At 40.7% G+C, this 26203-nt stretch overlaps 4 protein-coding genes across 12 annotated transcripts in view; 2 read left to right on the plus strand and 2 right to left on the minus strand.

Moving 5' to 3' along the window:
* tmem266 (transmembrane protein 266) overlaps positions 1-6673 on the plus strand; it is a 31367-nt gene extending 24694 nt beyond the window's left edge. Inside the window, exons 8-11 of one of the 2 annotated variants that reach the window (XM_061678128.1) lie at positions 710-825; positions 1512-1704; positions 4610-4672; positions 4745-6673. In XM_061678128.1, the coding sequence (XP_061534112.1) occupies positions 710-825; positions 1512-1704; positions 4610-4672; positions 4745-5352 (980 nt within the window). In that variant the 3' untranslated portion in view covers positions 5353-6673. Of the gene's footprint in view, positions 1-709; positions 826-1511; positions 1705-4609 lie in introns of both variants that reach the window. The other variant, XM_061678127.1, reaches the window with a different exon arrangement.
* Positions 6674-6699: 26 nt separating this feature from the next.
* Positions 6700-12765, minus strand: etfa (electron transfer flavoprotein subunit alpha). Its single transcript, XM_061678139.1, has 12 exons — positions 12659-12765; positions 11709-11858; positions 11512-11593; positions 11347-11429; positions 10038-10137; positions 9810-9920; positions 9558-9659; positions 9346-9414; positions 9183-9265; positions 8222-8287; positions 8054-8134; positions 6700-7020 (listed from the first exon to the last, which is right to left on the minus strand). The coding sequence occupies exons 1-12, from the start codon at positions 12695-12697 to the stop codon at positions 6985-6987; spliced, it is 1002 nt and encodes a 333-aa protein (XP_061534123.1). The 5' UTR covers positions 12698-12765; the 3' UTR covers positions 6700-6984.
* Positions 12766-14557: 1792 nt separating this feature from the next.
* On the plus strand, positions 14558-18185 carry isl2a (ISL LIM homeobox 2a). 3 transcript variants are annotated; one of them, XM_061678138.1, is made up of 7 exons: positions 14574-14661; positions 14734-14808; positions 15001-15190; positions 15424-15683; positions 15981-16270; positions 16871-17038; positions 17959-18185. In XM_061678138.1, exons 3-7 carry the CDS (start codon positions 15018-15020, stop codon positions 18073-18075), a joined length of 1008 nt encoding a protein of 335 aa, XP_061534122.1. In that variant the 5' UTR covers positions 14574-14661; positions 14734-14808; positions 15001-15017; the 3' UTR covers positions 18076-18185. The 3 variants fall into 3 exon arrangements, with proteins under 3 accessions (XP_061534120.1, XP_061534122.1, XP_061534121.1); XM_061678136.1 differs by lacking the exon at positions 14734-14808 and having other exon boundaries at positions 14558-14661; XM_061678137.1 differs by having other exon boundaries at positions 14734-15190.
* A 503-nt stretch (positions 18186-18688) lies between these two features.
* scaper (S-phase cyclin A-associated protein in the ER) overlaps positions 18689-26203 on the minus strand; it is a 69113-nt gene continuing 61598 nt past the window's right edge. For 4 of the 6 annotated variants that reach the window (XM_061678132.1, XM_061678130.1, XM_061678129.1 and 1 more), the window contains exons 29-31: positions 21362-21553; positions 20390-20435; positions 18689-20046 (exon numbers count right to left, since the gene is read on the minus strand). In XM_061678132.1, coding sequence (XP_061534116.1) covers positions 19949-20046; positions 20390-20435; positions 21362-21553 — 336 coding nt within the window. In that variant the 3' untranslated portion in view covers positions 18689-19948. The remainder of the gene's footprint in view (positions 20047-20389; positions 20436-21361; positions 21554-26203) is intronic. The other 2 variants (XM_061678134.1, XM_061678133.1) reach the window with 1 other exon arrangement.

Below are 26203 nucleotides of genomic sequence, written 5' to 3' on the forward strand. Positions count from 1 at the left end.
CATAATTAATTTAATTAGATTGTTTATGACTTCCATCCATTTTCTGAGCCACTTCTCCTCACTGGGGTCGCGGGCTTGTTTATAACTAATTCGCCAATTATTTACTAAAATAAATGCAAAATGTCAAATATACATGTGCAATTGTTTATTTTACCGATTTTTAACATTTTTATATTCACAATAAATCAATCATATCATGAGATTAAAATATATATATGTGAATATCAATCCAGCCATCACATCCATTTTTCTGTAACTGTGTTATATGGGCTGGTCGCCACTCAGTCGTAGAAACATAAGATTGTTCTACGGACAATTTAGAGTACTGAATCAACCTCTGAAACCTTTTTTTTTTTTGAGTACCTACAGAAAACCCACACAAACACGGGAAGAACATGCAAACTCGGACATATAGCCACCAAGTGGTGCTCAAGCACCTGCCCTTTTACCCTGACCCAAAAAAGTGCACTTTTTGCTGTAGCCCATTTTCTTTCTTGATTCATCAATATTTTTTTTTAAATGTCCTCTCTGTCATCAATTGAACCCAAAGTGTTTTGAATATTTTGGGTTATATTTATATGCTTTACGTCACGACCGTAAGGAATGGTACTCTGCCGTAAGCCACCCCAGTACAGGGTTGGTGTTGTTTGGAAGTACAGAAAAAAAACGGAATTAGAGTAATATAAAAAAAATATTTCTCTTGTCGCAGCCTACGTGGTGCAAGTGAAGGTGGAGATGGAGCTGGAGATCCAGCAGTATGAGAAGACCAAGGCGGTGAGAGAGGAACAGCTCGACCGCCTCACTCAGATCTGCCAGGAGCAGGCGGTAGGTGCAATTTGCGTCAATTGCAGCTCAACTAGTCATTACACTTTGTTACCTGGAGAGAGCAATAAAGCACACTGAGACAAAAACAAAAAATTGCTGGAGTCTATCCCAGCTGACTATTGGCGAGAGGCAGGGTACACCCTCGACTGATTGCCAGCCAATCGCAGTCTTTTTAAATTCTATCTTTTAATTTATTAATGGACTAGCATTCAAACATGGTTAAAACATCTGGCTCACAGTTCTGAGGTTCTGGGTTCCAATTTCGGCTCTGGCCTTCCTGTATGGAGTTGAAATGTTTTACCAGTGGATTTTCTCTGGGTACTACATTGTCCAAAAATACTGTATGCATTTTGAGTTCATTGAAGATTCTAAATTGTCCCCACCTCTCACTCAAAGTCGGCTGGGATAGGTTGATAAATCCTAGTGACAACAAAAATTTAAAAAAAATATATATATGGATAATTTGTTTATTAATTCTTTTTTTTTTTTTATATTTTATAATATATTTTGTAATTGACTAGGCACTCTCTGTGAGCTTTGGTGTAGGCTTCAAGGCATGTCATTGAGTTGTCATGCTATACCATTTCGATTTGTGCCTTGTACAGTGCAGACTGTCCAATTCTTTCATCCTGAAAAGAGTGAAGAAATGAAGTCAACAGCCCTTTTCTCTCCCTCGCTCCCTTCAGTTTGAGATCCGGCAGCTGAGGGCCCACCTGGCCCAACAGGACCTGGATCTGGTGGCGGAGCGGGAGGCAGCCATGCAGATCCACCATTTGTGGGGTAAACCGGGCAGCAGTTTCCATGAGGTGGACGGACTGGCCCCTGGGGTCTCCGAACATCACAGGCCGGCCAAAGTTAGAGAGCCCGGCGGGCCCTCAGGTAACCGTCTGGAGAAGGCGGCTCCTTTGTACCATTAGGGTATCAGATAGCTTTAATGGACAAGGCAACGTTCACTTGCTGTTTTCTGTGCTAAATTGTGGCCTCGGTGCCTTGAGGTCTGCCGGACAAATGATTGTTGATGCACAGACAAGTCGAAAGTTGTTCATGTGGAACTGGCAGCCATGAAAAAGCCTCCACGCTGACACCCTGATTTGATAAGAAACAGAGTAGAACCTTTAAGGTCAGGAACAATCTGTTTCCAGGATGCTGGTTGACCCCCAACTTTTTTGGATTTCAACACAATTTTACCATAAGAAATTAGTTAAAGTGAATTATGGAGTGTTTCCCCCCGTGCCTGCGTGGGTTTTCTCTGGGCAGTCCGGTTTCCTCCCACATCCCAAAAACATGCATGGTAGGTTAATTGAAGACTCTAAATTGCCCGTAGGTGTGAATGTGAGTGCGAATGTTTGTTTGTTTCTATGTCCCCTGCGATTGGCTGGCAACCAGTTCAGGGTGTACCCCGCCTCCTGCCCGATGATAGCTGGGATAGGCTCCAGCACGCCCGCGACCCTTGTGAGGATAAGCGGCTCAGAAAATGGATGGATGGATATGTATTATCATAACGACGTTACTGTACAGGTAATATTTTAGATAACATTTCAACATTCTTAACTGTCACATACACTGTAAGAGGCTCACAACTCTTTTTTTTTTTTTTTTTTTTTTTTTTTTTTTTAAATTCGATAATGACATACAAGTGTAATAAGAAGTTAACCTCTATTAAAACAAACTCAATAGGAGCACACTTAGACTAGCTTTAGATCACAGATCGGATGGATATCCCCCGTCATTGCCAGCTTGACGTCATCAAAATACACCGATTGGGGATGTATAAACACCTGCTCCTGCACAAACAACAAAAATAAACACATTCAAAAAACACCCGCTGTAAATGTAAACTATAGTGAAAGCATATACCATCTAAATACGCTACATTAGAGGTGTGGCCATCATTAAATATGTAAAATAATTGCTCACAGTAGCAAATGGAGTACGTAATGTAGACGTTACCTTTGTTTAAATCAATGGGGAGAAGAATCAGTCCAAGCCAAGAAAATACTAAACAAACTGTAACATCTAACATTTGTACTTTTGATACGCAGTGGTGCCTTGGGATACGAGTGACCCGACTTACGAGTTTTTCGACATATGCGCCGTCGTTCAGTCGATTTGTTTTGCTTTGACTTGCGTGCGAAATTTTAAGATACAAGTGCTATATGAAGATGTAAGATACCAGTGCTATATAGCAGCAGTTGGGCAAATAGTGAACAATTCTTCAAAAAAGTTTATTGCTAGTCCCAGTTGGAGTATACTATCAAACTAAACATAAAACAAAGACCATTACACATTGTGTATTTAAAATCACAACATAATTTGGTGTTTAATTCCACTATCTTAATGCTAAAGCAAAAAAGGGAAACACCATAGACGGGCTAACAAATAGCGTCAATGTGGCGGTGTTATAATGCTTTAGGACTTTGAGAGCCTTAATGGTTACTAAAAGCCTAGCAAATACTAGCAGTAAGCAGCAAAACACATTAATAGGCACTTCTAATTTGGACCTTTTATGACGGGTTGTCATCACACACAGACACACATTGTTGCTTTCCTCTAACACATCTGAAGTCCACATCAAAATTCTAGTGGCACAACAAGATGGACCGTAAAGCTTCCCAGCAGTGACAGGTCATAACTTAGGACAACTTAAGGCAACACAGTGCTGTGGATGCAGCTCATGTCGGGGCTTTATCAAAGCTATAAATCATAGCAATACATCTGTGATACATGCTTCTGCTCTACTACGCCTGCTCCTTATGCACTCGTATGTGATTGATCATATGGACATGACCCCTGTCACGTATGACATGATACACTTAAGACAATTTAGCGTTATGAGAAGCTCCTCAAGACATTCATGCAAAATATGCTTGCAAAATATGAGACAAACATCGAAGCACATAGTTTATTTTTATTTATAATTTGTATTATAATATGGCGGCGGTACGGTGACCTACTGGTTAGCACAGCTGCCTCACAGTTCTGAGGACCGGGGTTCAAATCCCAGCCCCGCTTGTATGGAGTTTACATGTTCTCCCCGTGCCTGTGTGGGTTTGCTCCGGGCACTCTGGTTTCCTCCCACATCCCAAAAACATGGATGGTAGGTTAATCGAAGACTCTAAATTGCCCATAGGTGTGAATGTGAGTGCAAATGTTTGTTTGTTTCTATGTGCCCTGCGATTGGCTGGCGACCAGTTTAGGGTGTACCCCGCCTCTCGGCCAGATTCAGCTGGGATGGGCTCCAGCACGCCCGTGACCATAGTGAGGATAAGCGACATGGGGGAAAAATAAATAAAAAATGTAGAAAGTGGTGTACTACTTGAGTACATTCTAAATGTCTAATGTGCGTATTTTATGTCATTTACCAATTTTAACCAGTTTCTTATCGCTCTCAACAATGTTATAAATCAATCATTTGTGATTTATCATATGTTTCATCTTGTCTATCTGACAACAGCAAAGTAGATGAATGGTATTCTCCAATCCTTTTTCCCAATCACATTTGTGTGGTCACTTGTTGCTAGGCAGCGCTCACATGGCTGAATCATATCTGCCAATAAAAAATGGCTACATGCTAATCACACCTACAAGACCAACAAAGGAAAGATTCTAAAAAAACACTAGAAGGATTATTAAAAAGATTTATATTCAATTAATGCTCTGTATTAACTATAACAAGATTTTTTTTTTTAAATGGTTGTATCGTCTCATTTTATCTACAACCATTGTGAATGAATTCCAAATTGACCAAACGTTGTGATGTTACTGTATCTTCCTCTGTCTTCAGATCACCACGGCCAGGACGACATGAACAACTACATCAGTCAGTACTACAGCGAGCCAAGCAGCGGTGAGCATCAACGACATCCCTTTCACTCCACCATCCCGGTATCTGTATCAGTCCGTGTGCTGTCTCTTGTAGACATGGGCATCCCGGACCCCGCCGCGCGCGTCATCACCACGGCGGCCATCGACGTCCACCTGCCCGACAACCCCAGCCAGCTCCCCCCGTCTCTGGTGAGCGCGGACGGCGTGTCTGGCCTGCAGCGCGCCAACAGCTCGGCCAGCGAAGCCTCGGCCACCACGGCGTCACGCATCAGCAGCCGCACGCTGGGGTCGGCCGCCGACTACAGCTCCACTGTGCGCGAGGCGTCTACGTCCACGGACTACAGCGACCAACACTGCTACCCGCCCCCCTACAGCAGCCCCCTGGCCCTGGGGACTCAGCCCAGGGGGAGTCCCAGCGCCGTGGTGCAGGAGCTGCTCTCCTCTTTGTCCGAGGACTCCTGTCTCACCCAGAAGGGCCTGGACCCCGTCAACCTCAAACCGCCCAGCCCGACCGGTTCCACTAAAAACAGCTCCGAGCTGGAAAACAGGATGAACATCTACAACAAGAGGAACCAGGAGACCCGGCTCAGGTCGCACAGCAAACCCCTCATCCAACTGCAGGGCACTGAAGCTTTCCTGGAGGAGAAGTACCGGATGATGGAGCCGGTCGACGCTCCGATCCATCATCTGTCTGGGACATAAGGCTGTGGCGGAGTGCAGGAACAGGAACCTGCCTTGATGCGCCAAACCACCATCTGTCAGAGACATAAGATAGTGGACAAAAAAAGGAACCTTGATAGATTCTCAAATCCATCATCAGTCTGAGATATAAGGTGATAAAATTTAGCAGGAACAGGAATCTTCATAGATGCTCCAGCCAATCACCCACCTGGGACATAACATGGTGGAAAAGAGCCGGAACAGGAACCTCACTTGATGCTCCAAACCACCCTCTGTCTGAGACATAAAATGGTGGATGAGAATAGGAACAGGAACCTCAAAAGATATTTGAATCCATCATCTGTATGACACATAAAGCAGTGAAAGAGACCAGGAACAGGAACCTCCAGAGATGCTCTAGTTCATTATGTGTGTGGGAATTAAAATTGTGGATGAAAGCAGGAAGAGGAACCTCAATAGATGCTTGAATCCATCATCTGTCTGAGACAGAGAGTGGCACAGAGCAGGAACAGGAAGGTAAATTGATGTTCCCATCTTTCTCAGACATAAGGTGGTGGTAGAGAGCAGAACTTCAATAGCTGCTCCATTTCAGCGCCTGTCTTGGACATTACATGGTGGAGGGGAGCAGAAACAGAAACCTCAATTGATCCACCAGTCTATCATCTGTCTGGGACTCAATATGGTGGATGAGAGCAGGAACCTAAATAGGTGCTCCTGTCCATCATCTGTCACGGACACAACATGGTGGAGAGGTGGCGGTGAAGAACAGGAGCAAGCACGTCAACGGGCTTCATTTGTACACTTTTGTGCCCATGAACCTGCTAGAGGACCACCTATCAGGAAATGACTCTCACTAAGACACTTTGATAATTTGACAAAACTTGACCAGCAACAGGAAGCATTCCTAATGCTGCATGAACTTAGAACCTCTGCAAGCACATCTGCCCTTTTAATAAAACATCGTAAAAGCAGTTTGATGGAATAACTGCAGGGTACAGTGGAATCAGTGTTTGTCATTTTTAATCTTTGTCTTTCTATTTTAGCAATGTTTGTAATCTAAATTCTATGAACGGAGTTTAAAAAAAAAAAAAAAAGACTTTTTCAATCTAATCAAGTTCAGCTTCTTCAGTACTGGAATTTACATCAAGGTGTATATTATTGTATTATTGACTTTTAAAGGTTGTTAATCTGTGTAAATATTTGTAAACAAGAATGTGCGTCTACTACCAATTGATTATAGCATGAAGCTTCTAAAATATTGCACACCAACTTTATAGTACTGGCAACAGACGTTTTCTATCTCGGTCATTATGGAGGGCTGACACTACAGAGAGCGACCAATAAAGAGAAAAAGAATACACAAGTGAGTCATCAGTTGTCACTTTTAATGCGTTGAATCTCAAAATTACAACTGTTACATCTTAGCAGGAAGATTTCCCAGACACCACCAGTTAAGTGGAATTGCAGCTCGTCAATACTAGAAGCACAAAATATGTTCAATCAAACTTGTGCTTCAATTGTTGACATTTAAAACGTGTATATATAAAACATGTTATTGATCTAATGACATTCACAGCAGGTCTGTTGCATCCTGTACTCGTTCTCGGTGAAGGCTGCAGCTGGCACATGAAAGCTTTGACGCTTGCTTTCGCCTCACTTGCTCAGGGCTTCAGTCATCTCAGGAACAGCCTGGGGGACAGCAACAGGTCAGATTTGACTTTTTAAATTCAATATTATATTTTGTGGTTTATTACACTAATGACATTTTTATTAGACCACCCTTTGTCAGTCTATTATTCATTCCAATGCCCTGGTACAACTGAAGCTACAATTGTTTGAACAAATATAACGATGACAACATAAATAGCTGTCAAAAGACTTTAATTTAAGAGCTGACATCTTCATGCCTGCCATTTTCTATGGTTTTCTTGATTGTAACCAAAATCACTCGGAATACGATTAAGATGAAGCTTGTCAAATAGGACAAAGTATTATGGAATCAGCTACATTTTGTCGTGTTCATTATATTATTCATATTTGTAGAAATTGAAGGAACAAGGGTTGTCTAATCTGATATATGTGTATGTCCAAGTTTTCCAACTAAATTGGGCAGAATTTTCCACAAAGATTAAGAGCTCAGCAACATTTGCCACAGTGAAGAAGCATACCCAAGAAACACACAGTGATAACAGGCTACCTTAAACAAGACAGGCCTTGTTAGCCTCAGTGATATAAAAGCACCCAAACTGTTCCTCAGCGACTTCAGGACACGACAGAGTTCATCACGAGTATCAATTGTCATTTTGGGGGGGGAAACGAGCAGAGGGGCCATCCATTTTAATCAGCTATCTGATCACCGGTAAGCTGATCTCAAGCCGGAGGTCACAAGTCCACTGCCACTCACAATTATTACTAATCATGTCCACCGGGAGTTTGACAAGACACCGGCACACTTCACGTGCACCGTCCCATGAGAGCTAAGACAACAAGAGCTGTGGAACACTTTTACACTGAACAAATATGGTTGTAATTTGGATTGGAAAACAAATGTCACACAAAACTAACCACTCTCATTTTTGTAAAGGTGCAGTTTTCGATACAGGACCTTAATTTATTCATGGTTTTGTCAGAATTGTTCATAGCTTATTTTGTGTTGCTTTTTTAGTTCCTGTACACAGGATTGCAACTATTTCACATCCTGAAGACAGAACAGCTCACTCACCTTAAAGAGATCAGCAACCAAGCCGTAGTCTGACACCTGGAAAATGGGAGCCTCTGGGTCCTTGTTGATGGCCACAATAGTCTAAAAGCATTCAAACACAATGAACCCTCTCTAGTCTTTAAGGAGTACATCAATAATTTCATTTAACAGTTGGTTTAGGAGATTTACCTTGCTATCTTTCATTCCAGCCAAGTGTTGAATAGCTCCAGAGATGCCCACAGCGATGTACAGCTCCTGTGGACATGAACAGGAACATGCTCGTAAAAAGGAAGTGTGGCACGTCAGAAGCGGCGTATGACAGAGGCTCGCCTGTCAACACATCAGCTCGGGCTAAGGCCCATGCTTGGAGGACCTCTATGTTAAAGTGTACAAGAATGTATTTTATTCAATTGTTTTATCACACTAAGTTTAATTTAAATCAGCTAGTTTTTACAGTTGAAAAACCTAATTAGGTCAGTCTGGTCTAAGAACTGGACCAGGCATCACTATTCTAAACGGTAATGGATGAACTGACCCCTTAAGAACACTTAACTGTGCCATTAGCTGCACTTAATGTGTGAATAATCATCACCAGAGAACCTGACTGAACTGTCTAATAGATAATTAACCTTTAAAGAAAGGACAGGGACGATGATAACGACTTGGAAGTACAGTGGAAGCTCCAAGGTTGAAGATGAACAGAATTTCTTCTGGGACACTGGTCCGCCTCTAGTTGGTTTGGACATTGAAACCATTTTTTTACCAAATAATGAATACAAAATTATCCGACCGGTTATCTTAAAGTATCTCCACACAGAGCCTACTCTACCTGCCCGGAATGTATACATCAGGCTGGTAAAGTGGTATCAGTGTCGTAGTATCGGAGCATTTATTCAAGCCCGAGTACAGATGTACAGTATCAGCACTGATGCAAAAAAAGACAAACAAAAAAAGCAATACACGAAGAGTTAATCCTTTGATTGTTGCTAAACTGAGCTCTTATAAGATATATTTCAATCTCAGAGGTTTTGTGTAATTTTAAAGGCATATTTGTTCACTGTACAACCTCATGGCTATTTAATTCAGAAGTTCCACTGTAATGTGTAAAGGTAATTTAATATCTGCCCATATCTATGTAGGAGGAACTTACCGGTGCTACAATCTTGCCCGTTTGTCCGACTTGCATATCATTAGGAACATACCCAGCATCCACTGCAGCTCTAGAAGCGCCAACTAAAATAACATTGTACGTATGTTTAACCGTTTTAAAAATAACGACATTGAATTATGTTTCTGTTTGAACAACGTCTGACCTGCTGCGTTCATTTTGTCTGCAAGATCATAGAGTAATTTAAAGTTTTCGCCACTCTTCAAGCCTCTTCCTGGAAACACACATGAAAATGAATCAGTGAATCAGATTAAATCAACTTAATGAAAGATGGAAATAAATGAGTTTTTATCCACATTTAAAATGACAGTGACAATACAGCATCTTGAAACTCCTGTCACAAAAACCTTGTCCCACCTCCTGACACGACAACCTTTGCACTGGTTAACTCTGGACGGTCACTCTTGGTCAGATTCTGTTCCAGCCACTCAGAAACTCCCACGGCCGAATCAGCAGCCACTGCAGGTCATATGGAAACCACACAAACAATAAACGATATACAGTACAACACATGGCCACAACATAAGCACACTAGTGAAATCCAATACAAAAGCTGTTTGCAAAGATAAAAATGTTGTGCTTTTACTACCATTGTCAGGTGTTATTTACCCGTTTCTGTTGCAGCATTTCCTCCCTCTGTGGGAACCGCCTCAAAGGACGTCCCTCTTACGGTCAACACCTTCACAGGCTCATTACACTTGACTGTGCTAAGTGCATTGCCTAAGTACATTTTACACACGCACACACCCTTTGTCAGTAATAGTAATACAAGTCAAAACTACATTTTGAATTGGGGTGTTAGGAAATCAGGTTTTTGTCAAAATATGAATGACTTACCGGCGTAGATGGCTCTGACAAACGTATCCGGAGACTTGATCTCAATAATATCCGAGATTGGAGCCACATCCAACTTGGCAGCCACTCTTGGCAGCAAGTTCTGCACAACAAAAAGATTTGAGGAAAATGTGCACAGCTCACAAAGGTTCAGATTTGCTGATTCAAAAGGAGAGAAAAGATACGTACAACCTCTAAACCAATCAAACTTTATTTGTAAATGGAAAGGTGACTTCTGAATTGCTGGTGCACTTGTATTCTGGTCTCTGGAATGCCAACCCACCCATCATGTGTGAAATCAAACAACCAAATAAATGTTTTGTTATCTGGACATTTCTAAAAATGTGTCTGCAAGCATGCTAATTTCCATATTAACCACCCCTCAAACAGAGTTTCTTTGTTCATGACTTGGCAACAAAGGTGGGCGAAGGTCCGGAGATGCTATCATAACACAGTCAAATAGTAAGCAGAGCTGCATTGAATTTTGCTGGATGCAGATTAGAGCTATACAACAGTCTCAGCTTCTGATACAGTGACTATAAAAATTCTGCACACCCTTCTCCTGACCATGGAACAATGACATACCTCTGTTGCTGAGGAAGCTCTCTGAGAACTATGGCCAATCTTGTACGATGTGACTAAAAGAATTTCAGCAAATGTCTACTACAAGAGTTGAACTTTTGGGGGGCTTAATCAGAGGCACTTTAAAGGGTGGCAGGTCTGCGCTAACTCCCATTTTCACAGGAGTTTGAATTCTGAGCCACATCCCCAGTTACAAGAGGCTGTGCGCACTTGTGCAACCACATTATCCTAGTTGTTTGGTTTTACTTCCCCTGTCAAAAACAATTAGTAAAAAGGTCAATTCTTGCTCTCATTTTTTTATATCACAAAAACCGTGTGAAAAGGGGTGTGGAGACTTAGTAGGACTCGCCCTTGGCCCACCAGTACAGGGGGCGGGGTATACAGTTGCTCACTTGCATTAGACAGGGCGACCCTCTCAAATGGGCTAGTTTCAACAAGACAAGAAATAGATTGTGTGCATTGTGCTATCATTCTAGATCCTTGGGGTATTTTGATAAAAGCATGTCACAAACATGTCATTAAGACACCTGGAAACTGTTCTAAATTGTGAAAAAAATGAATAGTATTTCTCCTTCAAGTTCAGACAGTTTTCTTGTGTGTCATCTGCATTTATTGGATGGCAAAATGGAAAACTCGTATATATCCTATCCTATTTTTGTGTGTGTCATCTGTATCAATTTTGTCATCTGTTCACAATCCAGTACCGGTTCTGTTCTTGTCTCAGTGTTACCTTTCCAAAAGCAGACGCGCCGGCACAGATGTGGGTGAAGTTGAACTGTTTTTGTGTGGCCAAGATGAGCGGCGTCAGCTCCTCTAGAGAACAAGACCATCCCTGAGTAAATGTCAGAAGACTGACATCGCGAGCAGACAACTGTCGACATGTTTGTCTCTGTACCTGGGAGAGCTCCTTTGTAAGAGTCACTCTGAGCCACCAAAACTTTCTTCACACCTTGTACTTTACTGATTTCTTCCACAACCTGGAAAAACAGCATAGTGTCGAGACAAACATTTCAGAAGTCTGTCATCAGTGTATTATGGCGTTCTTGTTTTAAACATGTTAAAGCCAGTGTATGAGTCCGATGTTTTTCACACCTTTGTGCAGTTTGTTCCTGCGACAAGACATGAAACTTCTCCGCCAAGTTTACTAGCAGCACTGATGGCATTCAATGTAATTGGCGTCAGCTTGTCATTGTTGTGTTCTGCAACCACCAAAGTGCTCTGAAACCTTTGGAGGACACCAGCCTGTCGGACATGACAAAATGTCAATACAACGGCCACCCTGAAGTTATATTAAAACTGAACATTATTCTTATTTTTGTAAAGGCGGAAAGTTTGACACAGCTCTTGTATTGTGCGGATGTACCTAATATTGTGACCTGCCCTGTTGAAGCCATACGTAATCAAACGTGGCAAACGTAATGTACATTTTCAGGAAAAACTAAACATACAATTGAATATAGTGTCGCGTATGAACAATCAATTCAGTGGTGTGTGTGAGACTGTGAAACAGCACAATGTTCTTTAGTAACCTTCAAGATAACGCCAGCCAGCTTTCATTTGGACACAGCTAGACATTACTAGTCGAGAACAGAGCGTCCACTCACATGTTTACACAATAGTGACATTAAAAGCACCTGTATCCTATACGTGACCTTTATAATATGTAATTTTGCGACGTATTCCAGAAGGCATGTTCAAAATATCCAGGTTGACAAGATAATTGAGAAATGATTTTGACTCGGCTGTTCAAAAAGTTTCATAACCACTGCGCTAGCTATGGTAACCCAGTTTAGCATTGTCCAAGACCGCCCTGTCGAGTCATAAGTCAAACATTAGAAGGTTATGTCACACTTTAGCCTATTAAGCATCTATTAAACGCATTTAGGACGACGAATTTTTACTTCGAAATTCTCCTGTCTGACTGACAGCTGCTGCAAGAAAACAGACGAGATAGCTCCCGTTTCGGGTGTATCTCAAATAAAACCACAACGGTTCGATAATATGGTATCCGGTTCATGAGATGATAGGCGTCGAGCTCTTACCAAGCGTGTCACACTCGTTTTGGTAAAAACTCTGTTCATGGTGGACTCTGGTCTGGATGCTCCTCCGCACACTGCTGCACACACACTGAAGAGAAGGCTGTGGGTCCAAGGTCGGGTGACGTAATCGGTGTACTTCTCGCGGGATTGAACGAGCGGACGCCACAGACGTGCCTATAAAGCAGCCATTTAGGTAGGGGCGACGTTCCCATCAAATGTAATGCAAGGACATTGAAATTAACTGGCTCATTTCTCAAACGATGATGTTTACGTTTTTGTCAATATCAAAGCGTGTGCTTTCAATGCAGAACATATGTATATATATATATATATATATATATATATACAGAGATGAGAGAGAGAGACAGAGAGAAAAGATTGATTGATTGAAATTTCCGACAGAAGAAATGTTTACATATATAGACTCATTAATAATACAGTTACTAATACACTATATGTAGAACGAAGAATGTACAAATAAAAAATAATGAGCAGCATTGAGGAGAGATTAAAAGAAATTAAAATCTTATCTAAACAAGGAAAAAAAACAAGATGTCGCATGTTGGTTAATGGTAAATCATAAATATAGTCTAATTATGCTACTGTAATAGATAATATAATGTTGTACAATGTGTGCAAAATGTGAATATATGTTCTGTATGTCCCGCGACCCAAGTGAGGAGAAGCGGCTCAGAAAATGGATGGATGGATGTTCTGTATGTAATTAAATGATATTGAAATTAAACGGCCTGTTTTTTTAACTACCGAAATGTTTTGTTTTTGTATATTTATTCAAACTAATTTCGGTATGATTTCCATACATTAAAATGAAAAATATATATATTATTAATCATATTATCCACTTACCTGCCACAACATTGGGAACACCTGCACAACACTAGAGTCCTTCTTTAAATTCTTATACCTTTAGAATACATGATACACAGCACATTTTCAGTTGAAACCTAATGTTTATATACATTATATGAAAAGACACATTCGCTTTTTTCTCACTGTCTGACATGAAATCATCCTATTTTGGGTCAATTAAGATTACCAAAATTATTTCTATTTGCTACATGCCAGAATAATGACAGAATGATTTTATTAGACAATTTTTCATGACTTTCTTCAAAGTCAGAAGTTTACACACAGTATTTGGTGCCGTTAAATGTGTCAGACAGTGAGAAACAGCTTACGTGTCTTTTTATACAAACATCTGGTTTCAACTGTATCTTTTTAATGCAAGTTTCAAAATAATTAGTAAGACACACAAAAAATCTGCTCTTTTTTAATGTTTTACAGAAATAAATTGGTTATATTTTCCATCCAGTAGAGGGCTCTATAGAGTGAGAGTAAAACGCACTAAGAAACAAAATACACCACAGGTTGTTGTTGTTATTTTTTTAATTAAATTATTATATACATGTATAATACAATTCTACAAAATATATATAATTACAATAGTGTGAGTCCTAAACACTAAAACGTATACGTTCTATGCAGTTTTTTTTTTTTTTTTTTTTTTTTACTTCTTTAGAATGATAAAAGGTCATAAAAAAATAAAATCTGAATCTGAAAATATATCGGATCGAAATAAAGTTAACAGAATGAATACCGGGAACGGTCGTTTTAAGACAAATTGAAACATCCAAAATAAAAAAAACATACATGTACATGCTGGCAGCTCCGGAATCACAGTAAAAAAAAAAATTTTTTAAAAAACGAGTTACCCAAACATGTCAGACAAGGTTTAAAAAAAAAAAAACAGGGTCTTTGCATGGTGGCACCCTCTCTCTGTGTGTGTGGACGCGCAGAGGTCCAAGGTCTGCAGACGTCACAGATTGGGGGAGCTTTGTTTTGCGCGCTCCTCTCGGTGCAGCCAACACAAGTTGAAGGATCCAGCCAGGGGACGGGACGCTCTCCTAGCTCCCTCTCGTTCTCCCGCATGGTGGATATCCTGCTCACTGCCTCTTTCTTGGATGATATGGGGGATCATTCCAAAAGTAAGACCTTCACTTTTTATTTTTGTGTCATACATTTAACGCTGACTGATTTTATTGTTCTTGTTCTTATAGCAAAATCGCCTGAAAAGCTGCATCTCAAATTAAGAATCTCTAGATAAATGTCACAATTTATGTGTTCTGGCTAAAGTGAGTAATGCAGCACTTGGAGCTATTTTTTTTCCTTCTTTTATACATGAATCATTGAAATCATTTGGTTGACTTCTGTATAAGTGAGGAGAGTGAGATGATGCTGTGTGGATTGAGAAAAACAAAACAAAACAAAACAAAAAAACTCCTTCGCGGTGCATGTGTTGCATTCATATATTCACATCTGTGCAGAGAAACCAGGAATTGCAATGTGCGTGGGCTGCGGGAGTCAGATACACGACCAGTACATCATGAGGGTGTCCCCGGACCTGGAGTGGCACGCAGCCTGCCTCAAGTGTGCAGAGTGCAGCCAGTATTTGGACGAGAGCTGCACTTGCTTTGTCCGGGACGGAAAGACTTATTGTAAAAGAGATTATGTAAGGTAGGAATAATGTCAAATGATATTTCCTCCTCCTCTTCCTCACCCCCCCCCCCTTCCCCGCTCTCTCTCTCTCTCTCTTATATCTGGAGCCCCGTTTTTACACATCTAAAAACCTGGCAAACGCACGAATGAAAATGTGCGTAAATTGCGCACCTGCAAACTGAATGCATTTTTGGGCTACTTTCGACATACATCCAAACTTTTTTTAACAGGTGACTGACTTTTGTTTTTAGGTTATTCGGCATAAAATGTGCTCAATGCAACACGGGCTTCTGCAGCAGCGACCTGGTGATGAGAGCTCGAGAAAGTGTGTATCACATGGAGTGCTTCCGATGCTCGGTGTGCAGTCGACACCTCCTGCCCGGGGACGAGTTCTCGGTGCGGGACGACGAGCTGCTGTGTCGGGCCGATCATGCCCTGCTGCTGGATAGGACCGCCGCCGATAGCCCGCTAAGCCCCGGGAACATTCACACCAGACCCCTGCACATCACCGGTATTATTATTATTATTATTATTAGTAGTAGTAGTATTCGTTTTTTTTTCTGTATTTTATCGTTATTAGATATCATTATCGTATTTATTTTCATTTTCAATGCCAAATGGTATCTTTAAAGGTGCAACAGCATCTGCACATACACGTACAACGGTTGTAAAATTATAATACCGAATTTGATAGGAAAAAAAAGTATACATTTAATGTTGATAGCTTTATATAATATCTTTATATTATATAATATATAATAATAAGCTTTAGAGCTGATTTTGTTAATGTCATTTTTCGTTCCTTCAGACCCAGTCTCCGTTCGGCACCCACCACATCACCGGAACCACATCCACAAGCAGTCCGAGAAGACCACCCGGATCCGGACGGTGCTGAACGAGAAGCAGCTCCACACGTTGCGGACGTGCTACAACGCCAACCCGAGGCCCGACGCCCTGATGAAGGAGCAGCTGGTGGAGATGACCGGCCTGAGCCCCAGGGTGATCCGGGTCTGGTTCCAGAACAAACGCTGCAAAGACAAGAAGAGGTCCATTCTGATGAAGCAGCTGCAGCAGCAGCAGCAACACTGCGACAAAACGGTGAGCTTTCGCACGTTCGTTCAAAAAAATATATAATATTCAAGACGTTCTATTACTGCACATTGCGCTTTAATTCATTATTCCTACCGTCTTTAAAGTTCATTTAAAGACCACAGCCAGAAGAAAAATATTTAAAATTGAAGAAATTCATTAAACAATAGGCTGCTATAAAAATCACGTCAATTTATATAATTCTATTATTGAATATTTAGTTTTGTTCTTTTTAGCAATCTACTGTGAGTGTGTTGCTTTAGCCTGTACTGCTGTAACACTTGCACGTTCCCTCTGCGCTGCGGTATCGATAAATGATTTTTTTACATGCATCTTATTTTATTTATGGAATATACACATCATTGGAATGCCTCATGGGCACATAAGGGCATTTCATTAAAATATGTTTTAAGTGCACAGACATCCTCAGAAAGGTTCCCCCCAAAAACGCATGATGGTACTTGAACTAAACAGGCCTTGAATTTGACATAGTAGTTATTTGTTAACTTATTCTAGTGTCAACAAAATACAGTTTATGACATTGTTATAATATTAGGCGTATATTTGTGGTTTTTTTCATAAATGTCTGCGAATCTGTGTTGCGTGCAGAACCTGCAGGGCCTCACAGGAACGCCCCTGGTGGCGGGCAGTCCCATCCGCCACGACAGCACCGTGCAGGGGAACTCCGTGGAGGTGCAAACCTACCAGCCACCGTGGAAGAGCCTCAGCGACTTCGCCCTGCAAAGTGACCTGGACCAGCCCGCATTCCAACAACTGGTAAGAAGCAACCGACGTGAAGGCGCACGCGAGGGACACTTAATTAGGTACACTTTCACAATACAATATGCAGGACACCGCGGTTTGTTTGACATGGCTCACAGAGTTAATAATGAACCAGTTTTTTTCTTATTCGAATTATTTTACATGAACTGCACTTCATCATGCCGAGAGCAGTTTCTAATATTTTGACCAATGCCTGTGACCTAAATATTAGAAACCCGTACGGCGCTGCAAACGACAACCAAAATAATAAAGCATTGTCAAATGAACAGTGTAATAACATACTAAGCATTATGAGCTTGTAATAGTTTGCCAATAACAAAAACAATTAGAAACAGCGCAGTGCAATTGTACATCAATGCAAAGTCCAACCACAACAAAGATATTGTTACATTCATCTATTTCCGACAGCTTTAATTAAAACTGAGCATGTTTCTATAATATTGTGTCACTCCTGCATTTGGCAATAACTAAAATATTATCAAACAGGTCTCAGTATGATGCTGTAAAGTTACTGCAAATAGACATTTTGTCAATCACCACAACGTCATATTAGATATTATTAAAAGGTGCAGGCTATTGTGATAATCATATAATTAAAAACACTAGGAGGGCTGGAGATGCAGATACAATTAATCATTATGCAAATTTGTTGTAAATATTCGAACCTCTCTATATGTATATTATATATACTAAATGCTGACGTGGTTATGCATACATGATAACCCTATCTACAATTGGTGTAAAATCGAAATAAAATTGATATTTATTCGAATGTTTTTTCACACATATGACAAGTTATATCAGATTTGTTACCATTAGTCAATTGATCAACTTCAATGATTTTCTGCATTACATACACACACACATATATACTTTTTATAATATATAATTGTCCTCTTTTGTGTGTCCTTCAGATGTCATTTTCCGAGTCGGGCTCGTTGGGGAACTCTTCGGCCAGTGACGTCACCTCGCTGTCGTCTCAGCTTCCGGACACGCCGAACAGCATGGTACCGAGTCCGGTGGACACGTGAGGAGCAGCTCGGTCACGGGACGCAGAGTCCTTCCTCCAGAACTGAACAACCACAGGATGCTACTGCTGCTGCTGATGGATTTACTCGAGTGGATACTCAAAAACTCGTTTTTTTGGGGGGGGGGGGGGGGGGGGGGGCTCAAGGGCACTACGGGAGCGGACACGCCTTGTGGGATTTGAACCATAGTGTCTCTGTGGAAGCCAGAATACATGTGTGGATGTGCATGGCATCGCTTTATAATTTGCGCAGAAAAATAAGTTATTATTATTTATTATTCGAACAAAATAGCCAACCTTACCAATAAAACAATGGTTCTAATTCATTTATTTCCATGCAAATTTGTCTATTCGGCTCACATATTTCAAAAATGTTTAAGCAGCCTTCCTGCCACAGACGACTCATGCTTCACGTGTGTAAAATGCAGTCGCACACATTTTATAGTCAATACAAGAAAATAAAATAAAAACAAGTCCAATCAACAGAAACATCGAAATCATAGTAATAGCGATAATGGGCTAAAGGAACCAGTAAACAAATCTGTTGGTTAAAAACGTTAAAAAATGTTTTCGAGCGTCGGTTGGATAACAAAAAAAAAACAATTGTTATCCCAAAATAAATGTTATCCTTTAATTGCGTGATTATATCCATATATATTTGTAAATTCGCGCATGTAGTTTATTTCTGCGTTGTCAGTTAACGTTTTTGTTTCCTTGAAGTTTTTTTTCATCCCCCCTTTCCCCTCCTTTTTTTTTTTTTTTTTTAATGGCTACAGTCCAGACAGACGACAGTCTTATCTGCACATGGCATCACCTGCCAAGGGCCCACTGACAGGGTCCACAACACAACGCAACGCAACGCAACGCAACACACAGGGACGGGTGTGGGTGGAGGAGGTGGGGGATCCGCATCGTTTATTTTCCTTCCAGTAGGAATGCTGCACGGCAAATAGCCGCCGGACAAGAGGGAGCACCCGGGTCAAGCAGGCCCTGACACACGACACCTTCACAATTTGTTTGGGACGATTTATTTAATTCTTTTTTTTTTTTTTTTTTATCAGTGCCAGGAAACGGAGCCTCACAGAAGGCCCCACCCGTTTTCAGATCAACTCAATGTGAACAACGCTGCAACACATATGCTAATTTAAGGACAGGGTTAAAGTGCATGACATTATGGGCATCAAATGGTGGAAAGCCAATGTAAATGTGCAATTTCGATTGGAATTCAGATTTTGTCTGAACTAACAAAAGTGCAGAAATGAAGAGGCAAGGGAATACATGTTACAGATTGAATTTAAACATTTTCTTTTTAATTCGGAATAAAAGGTATCATCTGCCACTGTAATTAAACGTAAATGATTTACAGTAATGTAAACTAAACTACAAGCTACTGACAAGACTTACCACTATTTGATATTATTGGTGATTGAAACAAACAAAACAGAAAATTCAAGCAAAAAAACCCAACAACTTTTATTATGTACATTTGGACAAATTATCATCATATATTAACAAATATTTATTCTGTACGTTAACAGTAAACCGATTAGTGTTTTGTCTTCTTGGTAAAAAAACTGAAAATATGCCAGCTAGAAAAACATTCTGAACACAATTGCAAATTAGTGGATGTCATAACTGGCGTAAAATGAGTACAAAATAGGAAACGTAATAAATTAAACTGCAATATACAAACAAGATGTTGGTGCAAATTCTTCATTGTCATCAGTCTGCTTTCCCAGCAGGTGCATCAACGTTGAATAAAGCTTCCACAATTTATTACTTTTTTTAAACATCTGAACGGATTTAGTCAAATCAGTCTCAGGTCAGGAGAGTAGACACTGTTTTTTATTTTTATTTTTTTTAAAGGTGTCTATCGGTCACTCATCGTGCTTTTTGAGGAAAAACTGCAGCGCAGAATCCCACTGATCTCGAGGGAAGCGGTTGGGCAACTCGTAGTAATCCAGCTGCTGGAGCGCTGCATGTGGGAGATGGAAGAGACACACATACCGGATTGTGTGAGTGTTCACAAGATAAAACCTGAGTGGGTGAAAGACCTTGTTCACTATAGAACACTCCCGGGGGTCCTCGATTTACGATGGTACCGACATACGAAGTACAAGAAGGCACCGTTGTGCTTATCGTTTTTCACTTAATTGTTTTATATGTATGCCCTTGAAGTGTTTTTCATAGAGATATTAACTGTAATTATGACTGCAACACTGGGTTAGCGTTCCGTAGGAAAGGAACTCCATCGTAAACCGTGGACCGCCGTGTATTGAGGAACATGAAGTCGAAAGCGTTGCGTGTGAGGGACTTACCACTTTGCTTTGTTTTACTTTCACGTTTCTCACTCGTAGCACAATCCTAGGGATTTATGGAAAATTCAAGTTAACATTATCATTATCTTAAAATTACAACAATCTAATTTATTCAGTGGCATTATGTTACGTCAAGCTAATATGGACGAATATCACGTCAGTTAATTAACCAGTCGTCAGTGGCATGCACGGAGGGTGGTGGGGGAAATCAAACTCAGCCAAACTCAACTTCTTCCTTGACAACCGCACCATGTTTTTGTGCTTCAATAAAAAAAGTACACAGTGTATGTGTGTTGTATGCGGAGCCCCAAAACCCAACAAGGTCGGAGTTTGTCCTTTGCAGTGCGTCGGTAGATGTGCGGCACTCAATCGCCTGGTGTGCGGTTGGGAGTGTGTAAGTCAGCAAGGTCATTTTTTTCACAATGGTCCACTTCAGTTGCTTTCGGCCGCGTCACTCTGTGTGAGGCAGGCCTTTATAGCTGCAAAGAGGTATTTTAGTTCGTGCACTGGCCAGGTGTCCCATGATTTTGCTCGCATAACGAGTAGCCGTATTCCATCGTAGATTCCCCCTGAGGAATGCTGCCGGGGGCCGGACGCAACAATAAGACGGCGTGCATTGTGACTTCGTTTGAAAGCAATGACAATAGCTCGCCTCCTTGTGAATGGCGGGCTAATCGGTGTGCAAACAGTGGTGCTTGGCCCGAGTGTTGTCAGAGGAAGATAAAGAAGACAAGGTGTTTACTGGGAGTTGAAGCAGTGGCAGCCTAAATCCACTGGCCGAGGAAGCCATTCGTCTTTATGAAGAGCACGCCTGTTTCACATTGACCAGAACTCATGTGAAGCGGCTGTTAATCAGCGGTGGCGTAGAGCCTCTCCTTACAATTGTTTATGGATGTTTTACTTGACGACGCTCGAGGTTACTTGCAACGAGTTTTCTGCCTTGGCGTGCGAGCGAGCGGGACGCAGCTTTACCTGAATGAAGGTGGCGAGCAGCACGCAGCTCATCTCCTGCTGCAGGATGAACTTGTTGGGGCCGTTGTTGTAGCACGCGCAGATGAGCGAGGGGAAGAGCACGCGGATGAGGTGCGGGTGGCTGAAATACTGGAAGGGCAGCTGACACAGTTTCTGCAGCACGCTGGGCTGGCGGCCAGACTGCACGATCACCTGGGACACACGGGCAGGGGTAGGAAGTAACCAAATATAAATACTTTTTAACTGTACTTAATAGATTTTTCAGGTATCTGTACTTTACTTGAATATTTAGTTTTCCGTCTTAAAAAAAACAAAACACTAAACTTTTAGTCCCTATATTTGAAAACAAAAATCTGTATTTTAAACTCCTTACTTTTTAAAAATAGACATGCTTGTTTTTTCAACCTCCGCAGATGACCATGCATCGTAAAAAAGACAAAAATAGAACGCGGTAAAGTCAACTGCGGCTAAGATCTTGATTGACTTATTGAGATCTTTACATAACCTGTCAGAATTTTTGAGATGTGTATCATTTATCAAACACTTATTTTATTTTCAACTCACTCACTGGCAGCCGTCTTCAAAGCAGACTTCCCCATACTGCCAGCTGTTTTCAAGCATTGTGATTGCTCTCTCAAGACCCACCGAATATTGTATTGTGTGACATTAACACCAAACCTACCAAAAGAAAGAGTAGACTTCTTTCACCAGAAAAAAAATGGTTCCTAGCTTTTTCCTCTCTTTAGTAATCAGCAGTAGAAAATGGGCTGGTTTCACTCAACACACCTGACCAAAAAGCATAGAAAACAAGCCGTTTGTCAAAAGAAATATGTCAAGCAGTACTGTGACTTTGTTTTGTAACAACAAAAACAAGACTGACAAAGGGCTTTTGATGTCAAAATAATTTATTTACAGATCAAAGAAAACTATGAAATGTGTCATGAGCGACACAGACTCACCGCGGAGCTTGAGTGTGACTTTTTTTTCTTCTTCCAACATAGCGTTCGTCATTCACTCCACGAACTATGTCAATTGTTCTCATGATCGTGACTTTCTACAAAATATCACGACACGTACTCCGTTTTTACCATACATATACATAATCTGTTCAAGTGCCATCGATGCATCACCTTATTTAAGAGAATTGTTATTTGTCGGTTCCAATAATAATTTGTGGCGAAAAACAAGCTTTTGGCATTCATGACATGGTTTGTTCTTTCAGTTGATATCATTCACTATATAGCATTTTTTGTTAGTCCGTTCACAATGTTGGCAAAGCTTTGGAAACAGGTTAGCCAGGTCTTGGCTTGAATTATTTTTTGTCATTGTGGCAAGCTTTGAAAAAATGGATATTGTATATATTGGATAGTAACAAATATATATATATATTTTGTACTTGAGTAAAAGTAGGAAACTGAAGAAGTCGAATCAAAATTTCAACTAAGTGTCTGTACTTCTACTGAAGTACAGAGTGTGAGTACTTGAGCCCCCTCTGCACGCAGGGCAGGGCGGCCAGGTCGGCGTTACTGTCGCTAGTAAATCACAATGTAAATCTGCCAGTAAAACAAAACGCAAACACGCATTAGCAAGACATGTACACGTGCAGTTATAAAACAAAGATGGGAAGTTTGGCACTTCCTTTGCGGCGGCTGTAATGAGAGCGTGCCGAAAGGGGAAACGTGACATCACCAGACATCACCTTTTGGCAAGTGCCCGTCACGGCCTTGGTAGAATCCGCAGAGCAACGGGAGTACTGAGGCTTGGTGAAGAGCACAGGAGGTAAAACCAACAGTGTGGGAACCTCATGAAGAAGTGGGAAGTACAATTGATCTGTAGACCTCCTTTTCGTCACACCCGTCAATCATTTCAACCAGGCCAGTGCTACAAAAGCCAAATGGCTTTTCTTTCCAAAAAATTTAAAACAATTGTGAAAGGATCAAAAGACACTACAGTACTCACAAAAATGCTGGGCTATTCAGCTTTCGGCTGAAACTTTAGGATGAACCTAAAACACCCTTACAGGTGAACTTAATTTGATCTTTTTCTATAATTTGGAAAGGACATGTCCAACAGTTCAATGTTTCAGTCCTTTTTGTATAAGTGGCTGTTCTCTTAACAAGGAGCTGAATTGCAAAATTCAGAACCGGTGGTTGATCCATGAATGCACCAATTAACTTCCAAAGACGTTCAGTTCTATGCTTTTCAGTGACTCTTCGTCTTTCTGCATCTCTGTTGCAACCTGCTGATGACACTGAGACCACTTAAGCTCAGTGGCCACTTCCCTCTGAGAACATCCTGTTTCAAGCCTCACAATAGCGAGGTACTTTTGCTCAATCTAAGTGGCTTATTGGTCTCATCATGATGACATTAAAATGTCAACAGCTTGAAGAAGATCGATTTACAAACTATAAAAAATACATTTTCCAGAATGTGTTCCCCTTAAGAAAGACACGCAGGCGCCGTTTGTATGAGACAATATGAAAACAGACTACAGATTCTGTTTTCCGAGCCACAAAACCCCAAGATATCAAAATGTTAGTCTAAATACTAAAAACGATTAAAAATGGTTGTATTTAGAGCCCCAAATATATATCAGGTGAAGATTCTGTAATTTGGCACTCAAACATGCAAAGTGAAAAAGAAACTGAGTCGAGAATGAACAAACACTCCATAAGTTGAAATACACAGGAAGGAATTAATATAGCACAGTTTAGAGGCAATTGTGGTTGCTAAAATTCATGAAATGACTGTTTTGAGCGACACAAAATATAAGCCACCATGGCGGGTCAGAGTAACAGCACAAGGTGCGTCCCAAAAATGTGTCGGCGATTCGACCAGTTTATATCACATTTGGAAAAAGCATAGAACAATGTAAAATACAGATCATCATATGGGTTTGAATAATCATCGTACTGACCTCGAAGTTTTTGAGGAGCGTTGTCACCTATGAATTCAGGAAATGTTTTTTGGGGCGGATTTTAACATGTGTACTTGCTCTACAGAGAAATTTCTAAGTATTGGTGTACAGTGCTAAGGTGAATAACGTGTTTTAGCATGTTTAACATTAATGTTGAAGAATTTGAAAGTGGCTTTTGCATTCTTTGATTTTTCTTTATGTGGCCATCGGACAAAAAAGTATGGACACCCCTGACCTAAACTAAGGTTGGGCAATGTATAGCTACTGTACATGCAGCCATGTTTATTCTTTAATACAGCCCATTGAGCATTTAAATTATTAGTAGTCCTGTAGTATTTGTTGCATGAATTCAGCAAATTGTTTTCTTTATAAAATGTTTACGTTGAAATTCCTTTTTATTTATTGTATTAAACAATTGTTCAAATTATGATTGTAAAATAAAAAAATACGAAAAGAAAGATTTTTACCTATTTGATTAAATAATGGGTTTATTAATTATAAATAGTTTGTAAATAACTATTAAAACATGAGAATGAATTATTTTAATCTGTCCATTTCAAAAATCAAATGTGGCCCTTGGGCACAAAAGTTTGCCCACACCTGATATAATCGATATTATTGTCAGTTTTAAAAAGAATGTTCCCATTTTGTTGTTGTTTTTTTGTGAGTAAAAGAAAACCCCCAGAGAGCTAGGGGGTGGTTGGGTCGTGGTTGATGGTGGAGGTCAGCAGGGTAAATCCAGACTGGAGGAACAAAATGCAGTGGCATTTTCAATGAAAAGAGCAACCTGGGGTCAGAGTGTCATAAATTCACTCAGACTAAGAATACGCGCAAATACACTTCTCCTTTGATAGTGTGCTGCCAGTTTGAGCAGAAGCATAAACAAAGTGATAATTCATCACTTTTATCAGCTCAAGGTGAAGCGTTTCTGGGCCTGCCCTCTGCGGTCACATTCAAAGAGACACAGAACAGCCTTTTTCTTATCGCCGCTTGTTTACAGAAGCCCTGCAGTACGCGTCAAACTCAGAAGGTGTAATAACAAGTGTTCCGTCCGATGTGAGGAGCACATCACGGCAGACAGTGCCGGTTGTAAACTTGAGGGAAGTCTTGTTTATGTCAAAAGGTATGTTTACATCCAGAACAATTTGGACGGTGACAGTGTTTTTATGAATTTTCTGTGATCCACCAGTACAATGGATCTGATATAAACAGTGTAGAATTTCAGTTTAAAAAAAAAAACAACAACAACACTTTATTAACCAGTTTAGTTATTTCAATACCCTTCACGGTTTTTGCAAAAGGAAACACAGAAACGTATATAGTGTCATACTGAATCAAAGTTTACCTGGGCTGAGGAAAGTGCATCAGGAGTGCACGGAACTATAAAAAGGTTCAATCCCAACAAGTTCTCTAATTCAATAAGAGGTTTTCGCCCAGGAATGTGCGACTCACTGGTCAAATTCATCCACTAATGGGAAAAAAGCTTTAAGGTGTTTTCAGAAGCAGTTCTGCTTATTTTCAGTATGTGTAATTTTGGTGTATTTGTGATACTTTTCACTCAATCCTAAATTGCAAGCTGGAACGCCGCCCAAAGACAAACTGGCAACAACATTAGCGGTAGTTCAGCTCCACAGTCAAGCGTGAGGCTCATACTCAAAGCAGTGAAGTGAACGGGACCCTCGAAAGGCGAATGCCCCTGAGGTCATACAGTTTAGAAGTGGGCTAAAAATGCATTTACAGTGGCACAAAACTTTGGAGTTCAAACCATCATCCTACATAGCGGCTTGGCTTGGGTACCATAGTGGGCTTCTCCAAACATCAAGGTTGTGGGTTCAAACCTGAGCCCCTCCTGAGACCATGCTGAAGTGCACTTGAGAACAACATTGAACACTCCTTATGCTGCGTCATAGGTAAGTAAATGTGGT

This window comes from Phycodurus eques, chromosome 5 (assembly GCF_024500275.1).
Source record: "Phycodurus eques isolate BA_2022a chromosome 5, UOR_Pequ_1.1, whole genome shotgun sequence".
Taxonomy (NCBI): Eukaryota; Metazoa; Chordata; class Actinopteri; order Syngnathiformes; family Syngnathidae; genus Phycodurus; species Phycodurus eques.

Bases quoted from the DNA above. Each gene is read 5' to 3' on its own strand.
- etfa (XM_061678139.1), bottom strand. From the start codon at position 12,697: ATGAACAGAGTTTTTACCAAAACGAGTGTGACACGCTTG. The intron at 11,430-11,511 runs GTACAGAGACAA...CTTGTTCTCTAG, and splicing joins TTACAAAGGAGCTCTCCCAG to AGGAGCTGACGCCGCTCATC. The intron at 8,288-9,182 runs GTAAGTTCCTCC...TCATGTCCACAG, and splicing joins CGGGCAAGATTGTAGCACCG to GAGCTGTACATCGCTGTGGG.
- isl2a (XM_061678136.1), top strand. From the start codon at position 14,604: ATGGTGGATATCCTGCTCACTGCCTCTTTCTTGGATGATATGGGGGAT. The intron at 15,684-15,980 runs GTATTATTATTA...TCGTTCCTTCAG, and splicing joins CAGACCCCTGCACATCACCG to ACCCAGTCTCCGTTCGGCAC. The intron at 16,271-16,870 runs GTGAGCTTTCGC...TGTTGCGTGCAG, and splicing joins AGCAACACTGCGACAAAACG to AACCTGCAGGGCCTCACAGG.